The sequence below is a fragment of the Saimiri boliviensis genome, chromosome X (assembly GCF_048565385.1).
Source record: "Saimiri boliviensis isolate mSaiBol1 chromosome X, mSaiBol1.pri, whole genome shotgun sequence".
Lineage (NCBI taxonomy): Eukaryota > Metazoa > Chordata > Mammalia > Primates > Cebidae > Saimiri > Saimiri boliviensis.
In genome coordinates this window covers 131,526,808-131,542,954 of record NC_133470.1, presented here as the reverse complement: position 1 = coordinate 131,542,954, position 16,147 = coordinate 131,526,808, and the positions used below count along the sequence as shown (strand labels likewise).

At 43.2% G+C, this 16,147-nt stretch overlaps 1 protein-coding gene across 1 annotated transcript; it reads left to right on the top strand.

The window, feature by feature from the left end:
* Positions 1-479: 479 nt before the first annotated feature.
* On the top strand, positions 480-1,769 carry LOC101038405 (protein ARMCX6-like). Its single transcript, XM_003940167.3, has one exon. It carries the CDS (start codon positions 495-497, stop codon positions 1,149-1,151), a length of 657 nt encoding a protein of 218 aa, XP_003940216.2. The 5' UTR covers positions 480-494; the 3' UTR covers positions 1,152-1,769.
* The last annotated feature ends 14,378 nt before the right edge of the window (positions 1,770-16,147 follow it).

Here is a 16,147-nt window from a genome sequence, read left to right as displayed (position 1 = left end):
AATGCAATAAAAAATACATTATTAAAAACAAAAAATAAAATCAAGACTATAAATATGGAAAAAGAGATATGGATACCCTTGTATCCTGTGCATTGACATGTATCTTTGGGGAGACTCATCTAAAAGCTCTACGTGTTTGCGTTGCTGCTAGGTCCATGTTTGATGGCAATTAGATTGATTGTGACCAGGCAAAGAATATCTAACAATCTCCTTCCTAGAACGCCACATCTAGATCACCTTTTTAAGAGTGATGCCCATCTGTGACTTGCAATAAATGTGAGATATATTCAAATTAACAAATTAGTGAAAGCATATATGTAAGTCTGGTCTAGAAGTTGACACAGTATTCATCTATTTATCAGAAGAAGGTTCAACCAAGCAAGAAAAGCAAAGAGTGGGGAAATTGCAGACAGTGGAGAAAACAGGTAAGGGCCCTGATCTGCAGTCAAGAGTTGAGGATAAGCCAAGCCCTAAGGATTAGCCTGCCAATAATCATGGACAGTAAAGACTCACAGCCTCCCCCAAAGCAAATCATCCAAATAAAAATGAATCACCTATTCCCCAATGAAAATAAAAAATTTTCCGGGTACGCTCAAAACTGTAAAAATGGCGGTTGTGTTCTTGACCTCGCCAAGTGTCTTTTCATTCAGGGAAAACTGTTGTTTGCCGAGATCAAGGAGGAGGCGTTTCCCTTTAGCCAGAATATCAACAGCCATTTGGCCAGCCTCTCAATGGTCAGACACACGATCCCCACTCCAGACCCCGCGGTTAGAGAGGCTTTGTGTGCCCCAGATAACTTAAATGCCAGTATTGAAAGTCAGGGCCAGATTAAGATGTACATCGATGAAGTGTGTCGGGAGACTGTGTCACGTTGCTGCAACTCATTTCTGCAGCAGGCCGCATTAAATTTGTTAATAAGCATGACAGTTATTAATAACATGCTTGCCAAGTCCGTTTCAGACTTGAAGTTTCCTTTGATATCAGAGGAAAGTGGATGTGCTAAGGTTCAGGTTTTGAGACCGCTGATGGGTTTGTCTGAAAAGCCAGTCTTGGCGGGGGAGTTAGTCGGTGCCCAGATGCTCTTCTCATTCATGTCCCTCTTTATCAGAAATGGAAACAGAGAGATTCTCCTGGAAACCCCTGCCCCATAAAGGGCCCTCTCGAACACAATGGGACCGATTCCACTCAAAACGCGCTTGGTTTGCAGATGTCAAAGAATCTGCAGAGGGTGTCACTGAAGATCCAGCCTTAGCCAATCACCGCCTCATTGGGTGAAAGTTCCAGCGCTCAATCCAGGACCACGCTCTTATTGGCCAGGCAGGGGCTCCCACAGAGCTTTGAGTAACTTCTTGGTTGTGCAGGCTGCAGGCAATGTTGGCATTGTAAATTCCTCCCGGCAGCCTCCTTCACGAGGTGAGGGGATCACTTCGGCTGCCTGCTGTGGACAAAGAACATCAAATTACAGCATCACGAGTGCTATTGTTGCCTGTGGTGGTCTCCCTGCCCAAGCGGGACCGCTTTGCAGAGACCAGACGCGTACCGCAGCTTGAGCTAACAATGCATTTGTTGCAGCTTAGGTTGAATTATTTTTCGTTTACCCTTTCTTCTACACGCGCCTGATGAATGGTGAACCTAATCATCAAAAAAGTGTACTGCTCTTCTGTCTATTGTACCGACTTAACCTCTTCCACCCAAGCCCGCATCTGTGTGTATCATCAATAAAGTTGTGTGCTTTGATTGGCAGAAAAGAGGCATGGTCCTTGTCCTTGAGTTTACAGTCTGCACGGAGAGAAGGACAAGAAAGGCACGGGTAAACGCCAGCTGACTGGGATGTCTGCTCCCTGGCAAATGCAGGCTTCTCAGTGCTCACAGGAGGCAGGGATAGAGAGGGCTGCATGCAGCGCTCAGAATAAATTTCAAGAAGAGGCTGGGGGCGGAGGTGGGGAGAGGTGAGGGGCACGATGGGGGAAGTTGACGGAATTAAGGTGGATTGCTGAGAGGACTGAAAGAGAGGACACCCTTGGAGCAGGTAGCACCGTGCCCGGCACAGAGAAATCCCTTCTTAATGTGTTTTCCTTGACTGCTGGCCTGGAAAGAAAGATCAGAAGCCCTGGCCTTTTCCTTTGCCTGCGCATCCTGACGTGGAGGTGGGGATCGGGATGGGGCGGGTGTGGACGCTCTCCCACACATCGGGGCGCGTTTGTTGCGCAATGATCGCGATGAACGCTGCGGCTTGCCCAGCACCTACCCCGCGTAGTTCTACGCCTCCTGCGAAGCCACGGGGAAACCTGCTTCCAGCTCTCCTTCTCTCTTCCTTGGGATCCCCAGCGCTACTTCCTGGCAGGGTGAGAGGGTGGGCCGCTGCTCCCTTTGGAGGAAGCTCCTTTCTGCTGTGTCCCCACTACCTTTGGCAGGACCCAGGAAGGGGACAGAAGAGCCCTTCATCAACTCCCCGCGGGGGTGAGAGGGCAGATGCGGAGGGTACTTGGCACGGCCATGGCCACTCCATCCATCCGTAGACACCTCCACACCCTCCATCTGAGGTCCCGGCACCTTGCCAGGAAAGGACGAGCTCCTGGGCGCAGAAGCACTCCATGGGTCAGGGCAGCTCGTTCTGCCCCGCCCCCACTTTCAACATGACCAGATCCCACCCAGCAGGTTTAGCCCCTGAATCAGCAAAGCCAGGTTCCTTGCACTTTTGTGATGTGTGTGTGTGTGTCAAGAGGTGGTCCCCTTCCCCCAATTCATGACAAATCCGTTAAGCACATCTGCTTCCCTTGGGCAGGGCTGCTGCTGCGCCCCGTGTCCTCTCAGTCTCCCAGGGCTGCTCCTGTGGGTCACTGTGCCCTGGGCAGCGGCGATCTCTATGTGCTGGGCGTTCTGCTTGTTCCCTTTCACACAGAACAAAGCTTTCTTCTCTTGTCTTATTCTCCCTTCCCCCCTGCAGCTTGGTTTCCAGGTGGGTTACAACTTTCCTGCTTGTACCATCTGCCCAGCAGTCCATGCTGGTCAGAGGGCCTGAGTGCCCGCCAGGTCCCCCGACCAACTCTGGGAAACCCTCCCAGCTGGAATGGGGACCAGGCCTCTTCCCAGGCCCTGGTGCCTGGGATGGCCAACAAGTGACTTGCAGTTGCTGTGACACCCACCCCCCTCCCCCACTGCTGGGGCTTCCTTGGCTGGCTGGCTCTGGGAGCCCTGTCTTGGTTCCTAAGAGCTGTCAGTCAGAAGGACCACCCTTTCTCCCAAGCCAATCACAGTTTGGCTGGACAATCTGATTTCAAAGGGGATTTCCCTGCAAACAGCTCCTCATCCACTTTTCCCAGTGGAGCCTGCTCCTCCATTGCTGTCTTCAGTGAGCCCTCATTGCTCAGCCTCTTTGAGCACAAAGGCATCCTCCTAGCCTGTGGTCTGGAATTAGCATGCACCTCCCTACTTCCCTGCACACTACCACGTTTCCCGTTGTGTGCAGTTGTCCTCCATCTCTGAGGCACTTGACACAGTGAGGCCACAGCTGAGTCCTAACTCAAGGAGCGCCCCAGAAGCTTTCTGCTCACCCCCTGAGCAAATTCTGTCACAGGAAAGCCCATCAGCGTCCAAGTGTCTCCACGGCATGGGCTTGGCCCAAGTCAAAACCCTTCTGTTCATTTTCTGGCACTGCCCTCTCGAAAGCACTCACTCACAGCCCTTCCGTCCTGCCCCTCATCCCTTGACTGTCAGGAGCATGCCTGCCTCCTAGGCACGCACGGCAAGAGCACCTCCCTTTGTCCCTCCGTCTCAGCACAGGCAAGGGCACCGGTGTCCCCGTTCCATGTGTAACGCAAACATAAATACAGCCCTGAGCCGCCAATCACAATAGATACCTGCCTGCTGCAACCCAAAGACAGTCTTTCTGGGCTTCCCCGGGGCAAACATTGGGAAAAGTCAGCAAGGCTGAGCTTGCCACCTTCTGTGGGGAGTGCCTTGCCTTGATGGTGCCTCCCCAGCCTGAGCCCGTCTCTTGTGTCAATCTAGAACTGCCGCCACAGGCTATCTTCCACTTCCAGAAAGGGCCCTGGGCTTTGCTTCTCATCTATCTCATGAGCCCGTTTTCATTTGGTGCCTGTAGGCAGTGACTCACTTCCAGACCAACTTCGGGTGCCCTCCCCAGCCTGCTGCCTCTCCTAGGGATTTTGTGGTTTACCACCCCCCACAACCCCCCACCCCCACCCCCACCCCCACCCGCGCTCCAGGTAAGTGCACACAAGGTTGCAGACATCCAGCTTCCCAGGCAGGCATGTCCAGTCTCGGACACTGCATCCTGTGTGTGTGTGTGTGTGTGTGTGTGTGTGTGTGCGCGCGCGCGCGTGTGTGTGTTGGTGGGGAGGGCTGTGCTGGTGCTTGTGAGCTGGCCTCTGCTCCAGGTGTGTTCTCAGGACATATTCCGGCCCACAGGAAGCTTAGAAACTCTCATCCTGCTGACCTTTGCACCATGGCAAACTGGGCACTGTTCTCTGTCCTCTCCCAAATTAGCATGTATGTGCAAGAAAAGTTGCAGAACAGTGTATTGTATATACAATTGTAAATAATGTATAGCCTGTAACATAAAGTGTTTTATGTCATTATACATTTCCTAACATAGTGTGGAGTATCTGTGGAATGGTGCACAAAGATAGGGTCGCTTTGCTTTTTTGGCTCCTGTAACGTATTATACATTAGATTTACAAGGGAAAAGATCAATAAACTACTTTATTGTCTTTGCGCCTCTTGAATTTTGTGCTTATGTATCCATGTTCCATTGGAAAATAAGTTTACTCAAAAAAAATTATTGCAGGTTTCTATAAAAGCTGTTGATGTAGCATTGTCATTCTACAGTCAGACTCTTTTGATGAACTCTCTTATTAATTTTATTATTTTGTCTCATTTTTTCCTTCTGACTTCTTAAGTAGATAGATGTACTCTACAAATTATGACCGTTTTATCTCTTTCTACTCAATAGTTTATAGTTATTTCTTTTACTTATCTCATTGCACTGTCAGGGACCTCTAGCAAAACAGTATTGATGACACAGCACATATTTGTCTTGTTTCTGATTTTAATGGTCGATATTTCAGTGTAAGATTGGTGTTTGCTGAAGGTTTCTGAGTAAATAATGTCATAAGATGTAATTCTATTATATTATGTAAATAACACAATAGAATTTATAAGACATTAAAATGAGTGAACTAGATATCTATATATCAGGCTAGACAATTTTCAGAAACCTAATGTTGAATGAAATAATTAATTTGCAGAACGATACAGTATAATGCCATTTATATAATTTTAAACATATGAAACGATGTTATTTTGGATACATATATTTATAGCAATATTAAAAATGGACACTGAAAGAAGTGCATCAGTTTTGCAATATCAGTTGCCTCTGGAAACAGCTGGAGGACAATGTGACTTCAACAATAAATGCAATTTAATTTTATTTATTAAGAAAAAATTATAAACAAATAGAAAGCATTAACATTGCTTATTATGGATGATGTATACATTGTTCCTCATTGTTTTTTCTCTGTATTTCTCTTTTTAAAATAAAAACTGAAGATGTATTGTGTACCTAATATAATTAATTTTTAAAATTCCTTCACCTAGACATATTCTCAATTAATTTTAGGATAATAAGGATTAAGAGGAGACCCTAAAATCTTCCCAGAATAAGGGGAATGTCACCTACAAATCAATCTGGCATCAGGCTTCCTAGTCATAATACTTGCTGATAAATGTCAATGTATAAATGCCTTGAAATCCTTAGAGAATATGATTTTCTCTAGTATTCTATTCCTAAACATACTATCAAGCAGATATATAGTGACAGTAAAGATGGCCTTAGGACTGAAATTACTCCTAAAGTTTACCTCCTGTAAACTTTTCCTTAGCAAATTGTTTGAACATGTACTCCTACAAAATGAGATAGTAATCAATGGAAAAGCAAATATGGAATCCAGGAAATAGTGATTCCCAACTTGGAAAAGTAATAAAGGTTACTTTTAAGGTGACGGTCAAACAATAGGCCCTGATTAACCAGGCCAAAGTGGATCAGTATGATAGAGGATTAAGGGTAGTGGATGAACTCATGAATAAAAGGAGACTTGGAAAATGAATTGAGAGGTTAGAAAATGAAAGGATAGAAAAACTAGAGGGTGTAATAAAAGCAAGTAAGGGAAGAAAAACAATTAGAAGATAATCTAAGAAAATACTACAATAATGACCCTCAATAAACCATGCCTCCCTGCATTCATGCCATTGTATAGTCCCCTCCCACATTGACTCTGGGCTTGGCCATGTGGTTTGCTTTGGCCGGTTTTAATGCTAGGAAACATGACAAAAAGGGAGGCCTGGACAGAGCATTTTCAGTGAGGCTTGCACTCCTTATGCTCCGAAGCCACCACATGTGGAGCTGCCCACGTTAACCTGTGGAGGATGAAACTATGTAGAAAAGAGATGAACTGTTGCAGCCGAGGAATCCTAGAAAGAATTCTCAGATAAAACATAGGCATTCCAGTTAAATGTGAATTTCAGTTGAACATCAAATGAATTTTTAGTGTATGTGTTTTCCAAATATTGTATGAGACATACTGATAGTTTAAAAATATTAATTGTTCACCTTGAATTCAAATTAAACTGGGCATTACTGTATTTTAATTTCCTAGCTACAGGAAAACCAGCCCTCAGCTAATCTGCCAGCTGACTCCAGCCACATGAATGACCTCAGGCAAGACTAGCAGAAGAACCAACCAGATAAGCCCAATAGAAACTACCAATCCACAAAATAACAAGCAAATAAAACGGCTATTTAAAGTCACTGAGTTTTGGAGTGTTTTTTAAAAATACAACAATAGACAGCAGATAAACAAAACAAAATAAAAATGTGTACTTGCTCTAAAAGTGCAGCAAATTAAGATACATAATGAAATCAGCATTTTGATGGAATATAAGGAAAAAGAATCTATTAAGTTTTGAATGTAAGAACAGTCTCCCTTACATGACTCAAGAGCCTTGAGCTGGAATTTTTTTTTTTTTTTTTTTGAGACGGAATGTCACTCTGTTGCCCAGGCTGGAGTGCAATGGCATGATCTTGGCTCACTGCAACCCCTGCCTCCCAAATTCAAGCGATCTTCCTGCGTCAGCCTCCCAAGTAGCTGGAATGATAGGCACATGCTACTGTGCCCAGCTAATTTTTGTGTTTTTATTAGAGATGGGTTTTTACCATCTTGGCTAGGCTGGTCTCAAACTCCTGACCTCGCAATCCACCCGCCTTGGCCTCCCAAAGTGCTGGGATTACAGGCATCAGCCACCGCGCCCGGCCAAGCTGGAATATTTCTAAACAACTATAATGGACTCGATTAAATCATAACATAATTCCAGGTGTCTCTTGAATCTGATGTGGCCACATATGATGAGGCAGGCTCAAACTAGCTCCCAAGTTACTAAGAGTGATGCAGGTAAATATTCCTACGGTAAGATACATTCATAACCTGATATACTTGATTTCTACCCTGCACCTAGCTGTACCACACCAGAAGGCAGTACATTAGTAGACCATGGCTACATGGCTCCCCAAGAAGTCTGAAGTGACCAAATGGATATAAAGGCAACCCTCCTACATCCCAAGAAAGGCTTAGTTTGAAGTTGTGAAAGTATCTGAAGTATCTCAACACTAGCCAAGTGATATTATCCTCAAAAGCGTACCTTAATGGGTTCATAAAATCAAGGGCAGCTTGCCTTTTTAATGGAGAGAATGCAATTGGGCTTCCTGCTTTATATAACCATCTGCATGCAGCTAAGTTCCAGTTTACTTTTACATTCTGCTCTGTAACAACCAAGTCTCTCTCCCATTAAAGCTTTCTGCTTTCAACTCTAGATATTGAAAACCATGAAGTGTGTTTAGATTATTATAACTATATAAATGCTACTTATTGGTAAGCCAACTAGTGTCCTAGCACTTAAACCCATCTTGCATAGTTTTAGAAAATGATTCACATATCACCTGTGGGGATGCGATTTTAAGTAGACATGAGACTCAGTGTAGCTGACAGAATGTGGGATATAGAAGATGATACAAGGCAGAAGAAAAAAAATAGTGGAATGGATACCCTCATTTTACAATGTGCAAAGTGAAGGAATACTAGTGGAAGTTTATGAAATAAAGTTTTATGTATAATGTTTAAAGTTAAATGTAGCTACTTTATATATTTTATTTTTATTGCCTACTTCTTTCACAAGAAAGCAAGCTTAATAAAGGCTACCTCAACCTTGTTCACTACCAAATTTCAAATGTTTTGAATAGCGCATGGCACACAATGGTGCTCAAAAAATATCTGTGGACTGCGTGATTAAACTAAAATAATACTATAAAAGTTGGGAATAAGAGGGGGGAGACAGTATAATATAAATGAGCTAAAGTGTCTTATTTTCATATCAAAAATTCATTAGGGGTACAAGTGTATTTTTGGAGTCTTGAAGATAACCACAAGAACAACATTTCCCAGGCACTATCAACATTTAAGTCAGGGACTGGCCTGTGCATTGTAGGATCCCTGGTCTCCACCCACAAGACGCCACTAGCACCCTTTCCTGCAGTTGTAACAACCAAAAATGTCTTTGAACAGTGACAAATATATTCCCTAGAGAGCAATATCACTCCTAGTTGAGAAACACTGCATCATAAGGAGTTAAAATCAGAAAAGTTAAGGAAAGTTTGGCATTCTAGAAAGTGATACTGAGTCTAGGTTAGTGCAAAAGGAAAAGCCATTTTTATTATAAACTCTGTACTATAGAGTTGTCAAGTATGTGCATTATTCTGATACATGTTAATATTTACTCAAAAACGTTAATGAGGTAGAATCAATGCGGCTTTGTGACAAGCTGGCAATATAGAGTGAGAAAGAAGGAAGAGTCAATAATGATTAGGGTTCTGGCATGTGCAACTGGGTGGATGATGGTTATTTTCATGGAGATAGGGAATACAGGCAGGGGAATAGTTTTCTTGGAGCAGGGAATAATGGCTCCAATTTCAAATGTGTTGAACATGAAATATCTGTGAGATATTCAAGCTGTAGGCATCAAATACATTAATCTTGACTCAGTATATATATAGATGTGTGAGTTATTAACATATAGATGATAATTGAAGTAATGGCAGTGGATGAGATTCCTGGAAAGAGAAGGGACTTGAGAACAGGACCCCACAGAACAGAAAGATACTGAGTGTGAAATATTTTAGTCTTTTTATGCATCTTAATTTTTAAATTAATTAGGATGATACTGTGAATATCATTTAAGATTTTTTAAAACAAATTATATCTTTGGAGAAATAATGCACATTTATTGAAGCCACTTTAAAAACATGTAGATAAGCACAAAACTACTGTCCAGAACCAGAACTGCAGCTTCAGGCCTCGATGATCAAATTGAGTAGGCATTGAGCACTAATTATGTGCCAGGCAGATACAGATTCAATAGTAAACAAAACAGACACCATTCTTGTGTTCATAGAGCTTATCTAGTAGAAAACATAGTTAAAGAAAACAAGAATTTATAATAGAGTGTGATGAATGCTATAAAAATCAATAATGGAAATCCACTTCAGCTACAGATGTCGTGGGGTGTGATTAAAGCATCTTCAACGTCCTCCATTTTCCTCTTACTTGGCTTGAGCTCAGTTGCAAGAACAGGAAGAAACTGTCTTGAGTTCCTTTGCTCCCTGTACCATGTAGTAAGAACGTTCAGGAAGGATGGCAGAGAACAGAGTTGTTTGCCATTCTGGGCCTTACTAGAGGTTCTGTCCAAACCAAGCTTCTCAGTATTTGGGGTTCTGACTCTTTCACAGAGTGTCTCCTTGGATTTGTAAATTGATTTTGTATTTTATAACCTGCTCAGGTAATTTTCTGGAAACTCCCTAGCTGTACTCTCGAGTCAGCCACCCAGCAACATCAAATTCCAAAAAAGAGGAGAGACAGTATAGTTCTCAAAAATAAGAAACATGCACAAGTTGACAGTGCCTCAATGGACCCTATGGGTTATAAGAAGCAGAAAGAGATTGAGCTAAAGAAATCACAGAGACAGGTCATATTTGCAGAAAGCAATCTGTTCCTTTGGTAATACTGAAGTTGACCCTGCCCCTTAGTAGCAGGAGAGAGCCTCTACTGTCTTGCAACAGCCCCAGATATCTCTCTGTAATGGCTTGGGCCATAAGAAAAATTGTTGACATTAGGGAAGACAATGCTGGTTCTAATCTTAGAAGAACTATCTGCAAATAACTGGTTTGAGAAAACCTGATATTTCTTAAATATGGTGAATTAAAATGGAATTGGCATATGAGATAAACACAAATAGTACATGTAAAGAGAGAAAAGGGGCATGAAAACTAAATGGCAGATGATGAAAACTCATCTGAAAAATGTTACCATAAAGTAGATGAAAATTTTCACCACATATTTCATACGAATTTGAAAGTTTTTTTTTTTTTGGACGGAGTTTCACTCTTGTTACCCAGGCTGGAATGCAATGGCGCGATCTCGGCTCACCGCAACCTCCGCCTCCTGGGTTCAGGCAATTCTCCTGCCTCAGCCTCCTGAGTAGCTGGGATTACAGGCACGTGCCACCATGCCCAGCTAATGTTTTGTATTTTTAGTAGAGACGGGGTTTCACCATGTTGACCAGGATGGTCTCGATCTTTTGACCTCGTGATCCACCCGCCTCGGCCTCCCAAAGTGCTGGGATTACAGGCTTGAGCCACCGCGCCCGGCCGAATTTGAAAGTTTTAATAAAGCAAGCAAGTACGAGCTCAAGAAAGGGATGGCAAAATGAGAATGAGAGGAAGTGTGATCTGTGAGGCTTCTGTGAAGAATGTGAGAAAAGAAATTTAACAATCACAGAGATGAAGGCAAAAATGGCAGAAGCACAAGAAAGAGAGAAACTATGGCAAAAGCATAGTAATTAGTGTCAAATGTATGTACATTAAGGACTAAGACTAAAACAAATGTGGTGATTATGTTTACAGAATGAATATAATGGTGATCCACTTGGATGGAGTAGCAATTATACAATGAACAACAAGTGGAAGAGGAAAGAAAAACAAGGTGGGAGGTAATGTAAATACGTTGATTTTGTTATCCTTAATGACTGAGGTCAAAAGATACCAACTAAATCAGACAAATATGGTGATACACGTATAAGTATACTGAATAGTATAAAGGTAAACACTAAGAAATATCTAGTCAACTAAAATTGCATTAAAAGAGGAAAGGAAGCAGGGTAGAGTACTAAATGTGTATAAAGTTAATCATTAAAGCATTTTTTATAATAGCAAGAAAAATGAAAAAAAAAACAAAATATTCACAAATAGGAGACTAAGTAATTATGACACATTCATGCAATAAAATACTATTCAGCTATAAAGTGAAAAGCATTTATTTATTTATTTATTTTTTTGAGTCAGAGTCCTCGCTCTGTAGCCCAGACTGGAGTGCAGTGGCACAATCCCAGCTCACTGCAACCTCCGCCTCACAGGTCCCAGTTCAAGCGATTCTCCTGCCTCAGCCTCCTGAGTGGCTGGGATTACAGGCACATGCCACCATGCCCAGCTAATTTTTGAACTTTTAGTAGAGACAGGGTTTCACTATGTTGGCCAGGCTGGCCTTGAATTCCTGACCTCATGATCTACCCACCTCAGCCTTCCAAAGTATTGTGATTACAGGTGTGAACCACCACACCCAGCCAGCAAAATTTTAATCTAGTGATAATGGAGGATTGACAAGGTTATTCACATATTGCTGTATGTCTCTCTCTCTCTCTCTCTCTCTCTCTCTCTCTCTCTGTGTGTGTGTGTGTGTGTGTGTGCATGATGTGTGTTTGTGTGTTTAGGTGTGTCTGTATAATATCTCTAGAATAATGCATAAGAAACCGCCTCTGATGGGAAAGACGCAAGTAGTTGGTAAGAGAGAGTTAAAAGATTTTTAAATGTATACCCTTTGTTATCTTTTGAATTTTGAACCACTAGGATGTGTTACCCATTTTTAAAAACAAATTAAGTTTAAAAATAAGATAAAATATGTCTGGGCACAGTGGCTCATACCTGTAATCTCAGCACTTTGGGAGGCCAAGGTGGGTGGATCACCTGAGGTCAGGAGTTTAAGACTAGCCTGGCCAACATGACAAAACACCATCTCCACTAAAAATAGAAAAATTAGCTGGGTGTGGTGGTGGGCGCCTGTAGTCCCAGTTACTCAGTAGGCTGAGGTAGGAGAATCACTTGAACCCAAGAGGTAGAGGTTGCAATGAGCTGAGATTTCGCCACTGCACCCCAGCCTGGGAGACAGTGAGACCCCATCTCAAAAAAGTAATAATGATAATAAGATAAAATCTAAAGAGTTGGCTGATTGGTCTTTGCCCAGCCTTGTAGATATCATGTGCAATGCCTAATATATGTTTTGTAGACTTTCCTCATTCCACATAAGTCTGTCTTTGTCCTGTCCTCCTTAAAACTGAGGCAAAGGGTACTGGGCAATGTCCTGGTTGCCAACTTGCCACCCTGTGTCCCTTCTCATTTTCATTATTCACCATCAAGACTAAGTAATTAGGATATTTCTGTTTGTACATTGCTCAAAAATAAGAAGCATGCACAAGTTCATAGCACCTCAATGGACCCTATGGATTATAAGAAGCAGAAAGAGATTGGGATAAAGAAATTACACAGACAGGTCATATTTGCAGAAAGCACTCTGTTCAGTTGGTAACACTGAAGTTGAGTCTGCCTCTGAGAAGCAAGGTACAGCCAGTACCTTGCATAAGAACCTTTGAGTTTTCAAAGCTAATTTTAAAAATTAATAGCCATCAATTTCAAGTTTTCCTAAATTCCAAAAGCTGCCATTACATATTGGTAGCAGGCCTGGGAGATTCTGACCAAAGATCTTTAATATAAGCCAAAGGCAGTGAGGATTCAGGACCTAAAGGAAATGTTTACCAGAAAGAAACTTTGTGGAAAGGAGAGAGGAGAGACGAAGGAAAAACAGCCAATCTCATTTCTCCTGGTTCAAATCAATCCCCAAATTGAAACTGTAGAGAGTGGTGGGTATCAGGTATGACCAGATAAGTTACTGGAAAATTTAAGAGTATTGGGGTTAGTTTCTTCACTTCCATAGGCACAAGCTGAAAAAATGTTGAGTTTAACATGGGACAGCTCAAGTGGTAGGCTAGAAAAGCCTGTGAGAGAAGGCTGGTGATAACATCTCCCATCATTTCCCTTACCTCCATGCACCGTCCCCAGGGGAGAGGGGAAGTTCCCAACTTCATCTACTACTCAATTCAAAGGACTGGATAATTAAAAACGCAGAACTCTGGATATAGATCTACACATTGACAATCGGTCTTTGTGAGATGCAAATATTTATTCAGAGGAAGGATATGGTTATTTGGAGTGCTTAATTATGGTAATAGGTTGAGCCTTCAAATTGCCTTTCCTTCCTTCAAAATTATCCCATATTCAGATATGTAAGAACAAAGAACAATAAAATACTGACGGCTAGACTTAATCAAGATCTTGCCAGGATTGAAAGAAACATGATTGAATGAACCAGAAGAACTAGTTTGGACTACTCCACTGACAGGGGAATGGGGGAGGAAGAAAACATAAAAATAAACTGAAGGCAAGGAAAGGGTCTTTAGAAAGATTTCTGGGAAAAAAGCATTTATAGAAAACTAGGTCCAAATGCTTTGTTTTTCTTCCTTCCTTCCTCTTTGACAGTAGCAATGGTGAGGCACTTGACTGTCCAATTTTTTCATTGCTGTTCTCAAAGCAGTAGAAGTCAAAGATACGACCTGTATGCTGGTGTGTAGGATGAGGACAGCAGAATCAAAATAGCATAGTACTATAGGACAAGGTAAATACCATGTCCACACAGAAAAACAGATAAATCCTCAGGAATAATCCCAAAAAGAAATGTGAATGATCTTTATAAAGAAAATATCACAAGTGACAAAAAGTCTAAATAGTTGCACATAGATAAAATTCTAAGATGCCAATCCTTTCCAACTTAATCCACAGTTAATATAATTCAATCAAAACATAAATAGTGGGTTCTACAATAAATGGCATTAGTGTAATTAATAATATATTTAGAGAAAGTTAAGATAGAAAATCTACCTCAAACTGTATGTACAGACAGGCACAAACATACTCACATACACATACATACATACACACATATACCACATACACACTCTACTAGTAGGTTAACAATAAAGCTAACTCTAAAAAAGATAAACTGTTTGTATTCCTAAGGAAATAAGCAAAGGTTTTTCTTATAACTTCGAGAAGGAAAGGCTGTCATGCAAAAAAAAAAAAAAAAAAAAAAAAAAAAAAAGGAAGAAAGGAAGGAAGGAAGGAAGGAAGGGAGGGAAAGAGAGAGGGAGGGAGGGGAAGCAAAAATCAGTACGTATAGAAGTCCTTAAAAGAAAATATTGACATAAACAGAAAACTCAAATTTCCTGAGTGATCAAATAAATCACACATACACAAAAATATCAAGAGATGGGGTAAGTGAAATCATTTTCAATGGTTGCAACATGTGACAGGCCTCTTATTTCAAGTGTGGCTAATGACTACCATATGGGTCAGTACAACAAGTCTATACTTACAAAATGAAATTGCTTTTGTTTTGCACATATGTGTTAATTTGGGAGAGGACAGAGAACAGTGCCCAGTTTGCCATGGTGCAAAGGTCAGCAGGATGAGAGTTTCTAAGCTTCCTGTGGGCCGGAATATGTCCTGAGAACACACCTGGAGCAGAGGCCAGCTCACAAGCACCAGCACAGCCCTCCCCACCAACACACACACGCGCGCGCGCGCACACACACACACACACACACACACACACACACAGGATGCAGTGTCCGAGACTGGACATGCCTGCCTGGGAAGCTGGATGTCTGCAACCTTGTGTGCACTTACCTGGAGCGCGGGTGGGGGTGGGGGTGGGGGTGGGGGGTTGTGGGGGGTGGTAAACCACAAAATCCCTAGGAGAGGCAGCAGGCTGGGGAGGGCACCCGAAGTTGGTCTGGAAGTGAGTCACTGCCTACAGGCACCAAATGAAAACGGGCTCATGAGATAGATGAGAAGCAAAGCCCAGGGCCCTTTCTGGAAGTGGAAGATAGCCTGTGGCGGCAGTTCTAGATTGACACAAGAGACGGGCTCAGGCTGGGGAGGCACCATCAAGGCAAGGCACTCCCCACAGAAGGTGGCAAGCTCAGCCTTGCTGACTTTTCCCAATGTTTGCCCCGGGGAAGCCCAGAAAGACTGTCTTTGGGTTGCAGCAGGCAGGTATCTATTGTGATTGGCGGCTCAGGGCTGTATTTATGTTTGCGTTACACATGGAACGGGGACACCGGTGCCCTTGCCTGTGCTGAGACGGAGGGACAAAGGGAGGTGCTCTTGCCGTGCGTGCCTAGGAGGCAGGCATGCTCCTGACAGTCAAGGGATGAGGGGCAGGACGGAAGGGCTGTGAGTGAGTGCTTTCGAGAGGGCAGTGCCAGAAAATGAACAGAAGGGTTTTGACTTGGGCCAAGCCCATGCCGTGGAGACACTTGGACGCTGATGGGCTTTCCTGTGACAGAATTTGCTCAGGGGGTGAGCAGAAAGCTTCTGGGGCGCTCCTTGAGTTAGGACTCAGCTGTGGCCTCACTGTGTCAAGTGCCTCAGAGATGGAGGACAACTGCACACAACGGGAAACGTGGTAGTGTGCAGGGAAGTAGGGAGGTGCATGCTAATTCCAGACCACAGGCTAGGAGGATGCCTTTGTGCTCAAAGAGGCTGAGCAATGAGGGCTCACTGAAGACAGCAATGGAGGAGCAGGCTCCACTGGGAAAAGTGGATGAGGAGCTGTTTGCAGGGAAATCCCCTTTGAAATCAGATTGTCCAGCCAAACTGTGATTGGCTTGGGAGAAAGGGTGGTCCTTCTGACTGACAGCTCTTAGGAACCAAGACAGGGCTCCCAGAGCCAGCCAGCCAAGGAAGCCCCAGCAGTGGGGGAGGGGGGTGGGTGTCACAGCAACTGCAAGTCACTTGTTGGCCATCCCAGGCACCAGGGCCTGGGAAGAGGCCTGGTCCCCATTCCAGCTG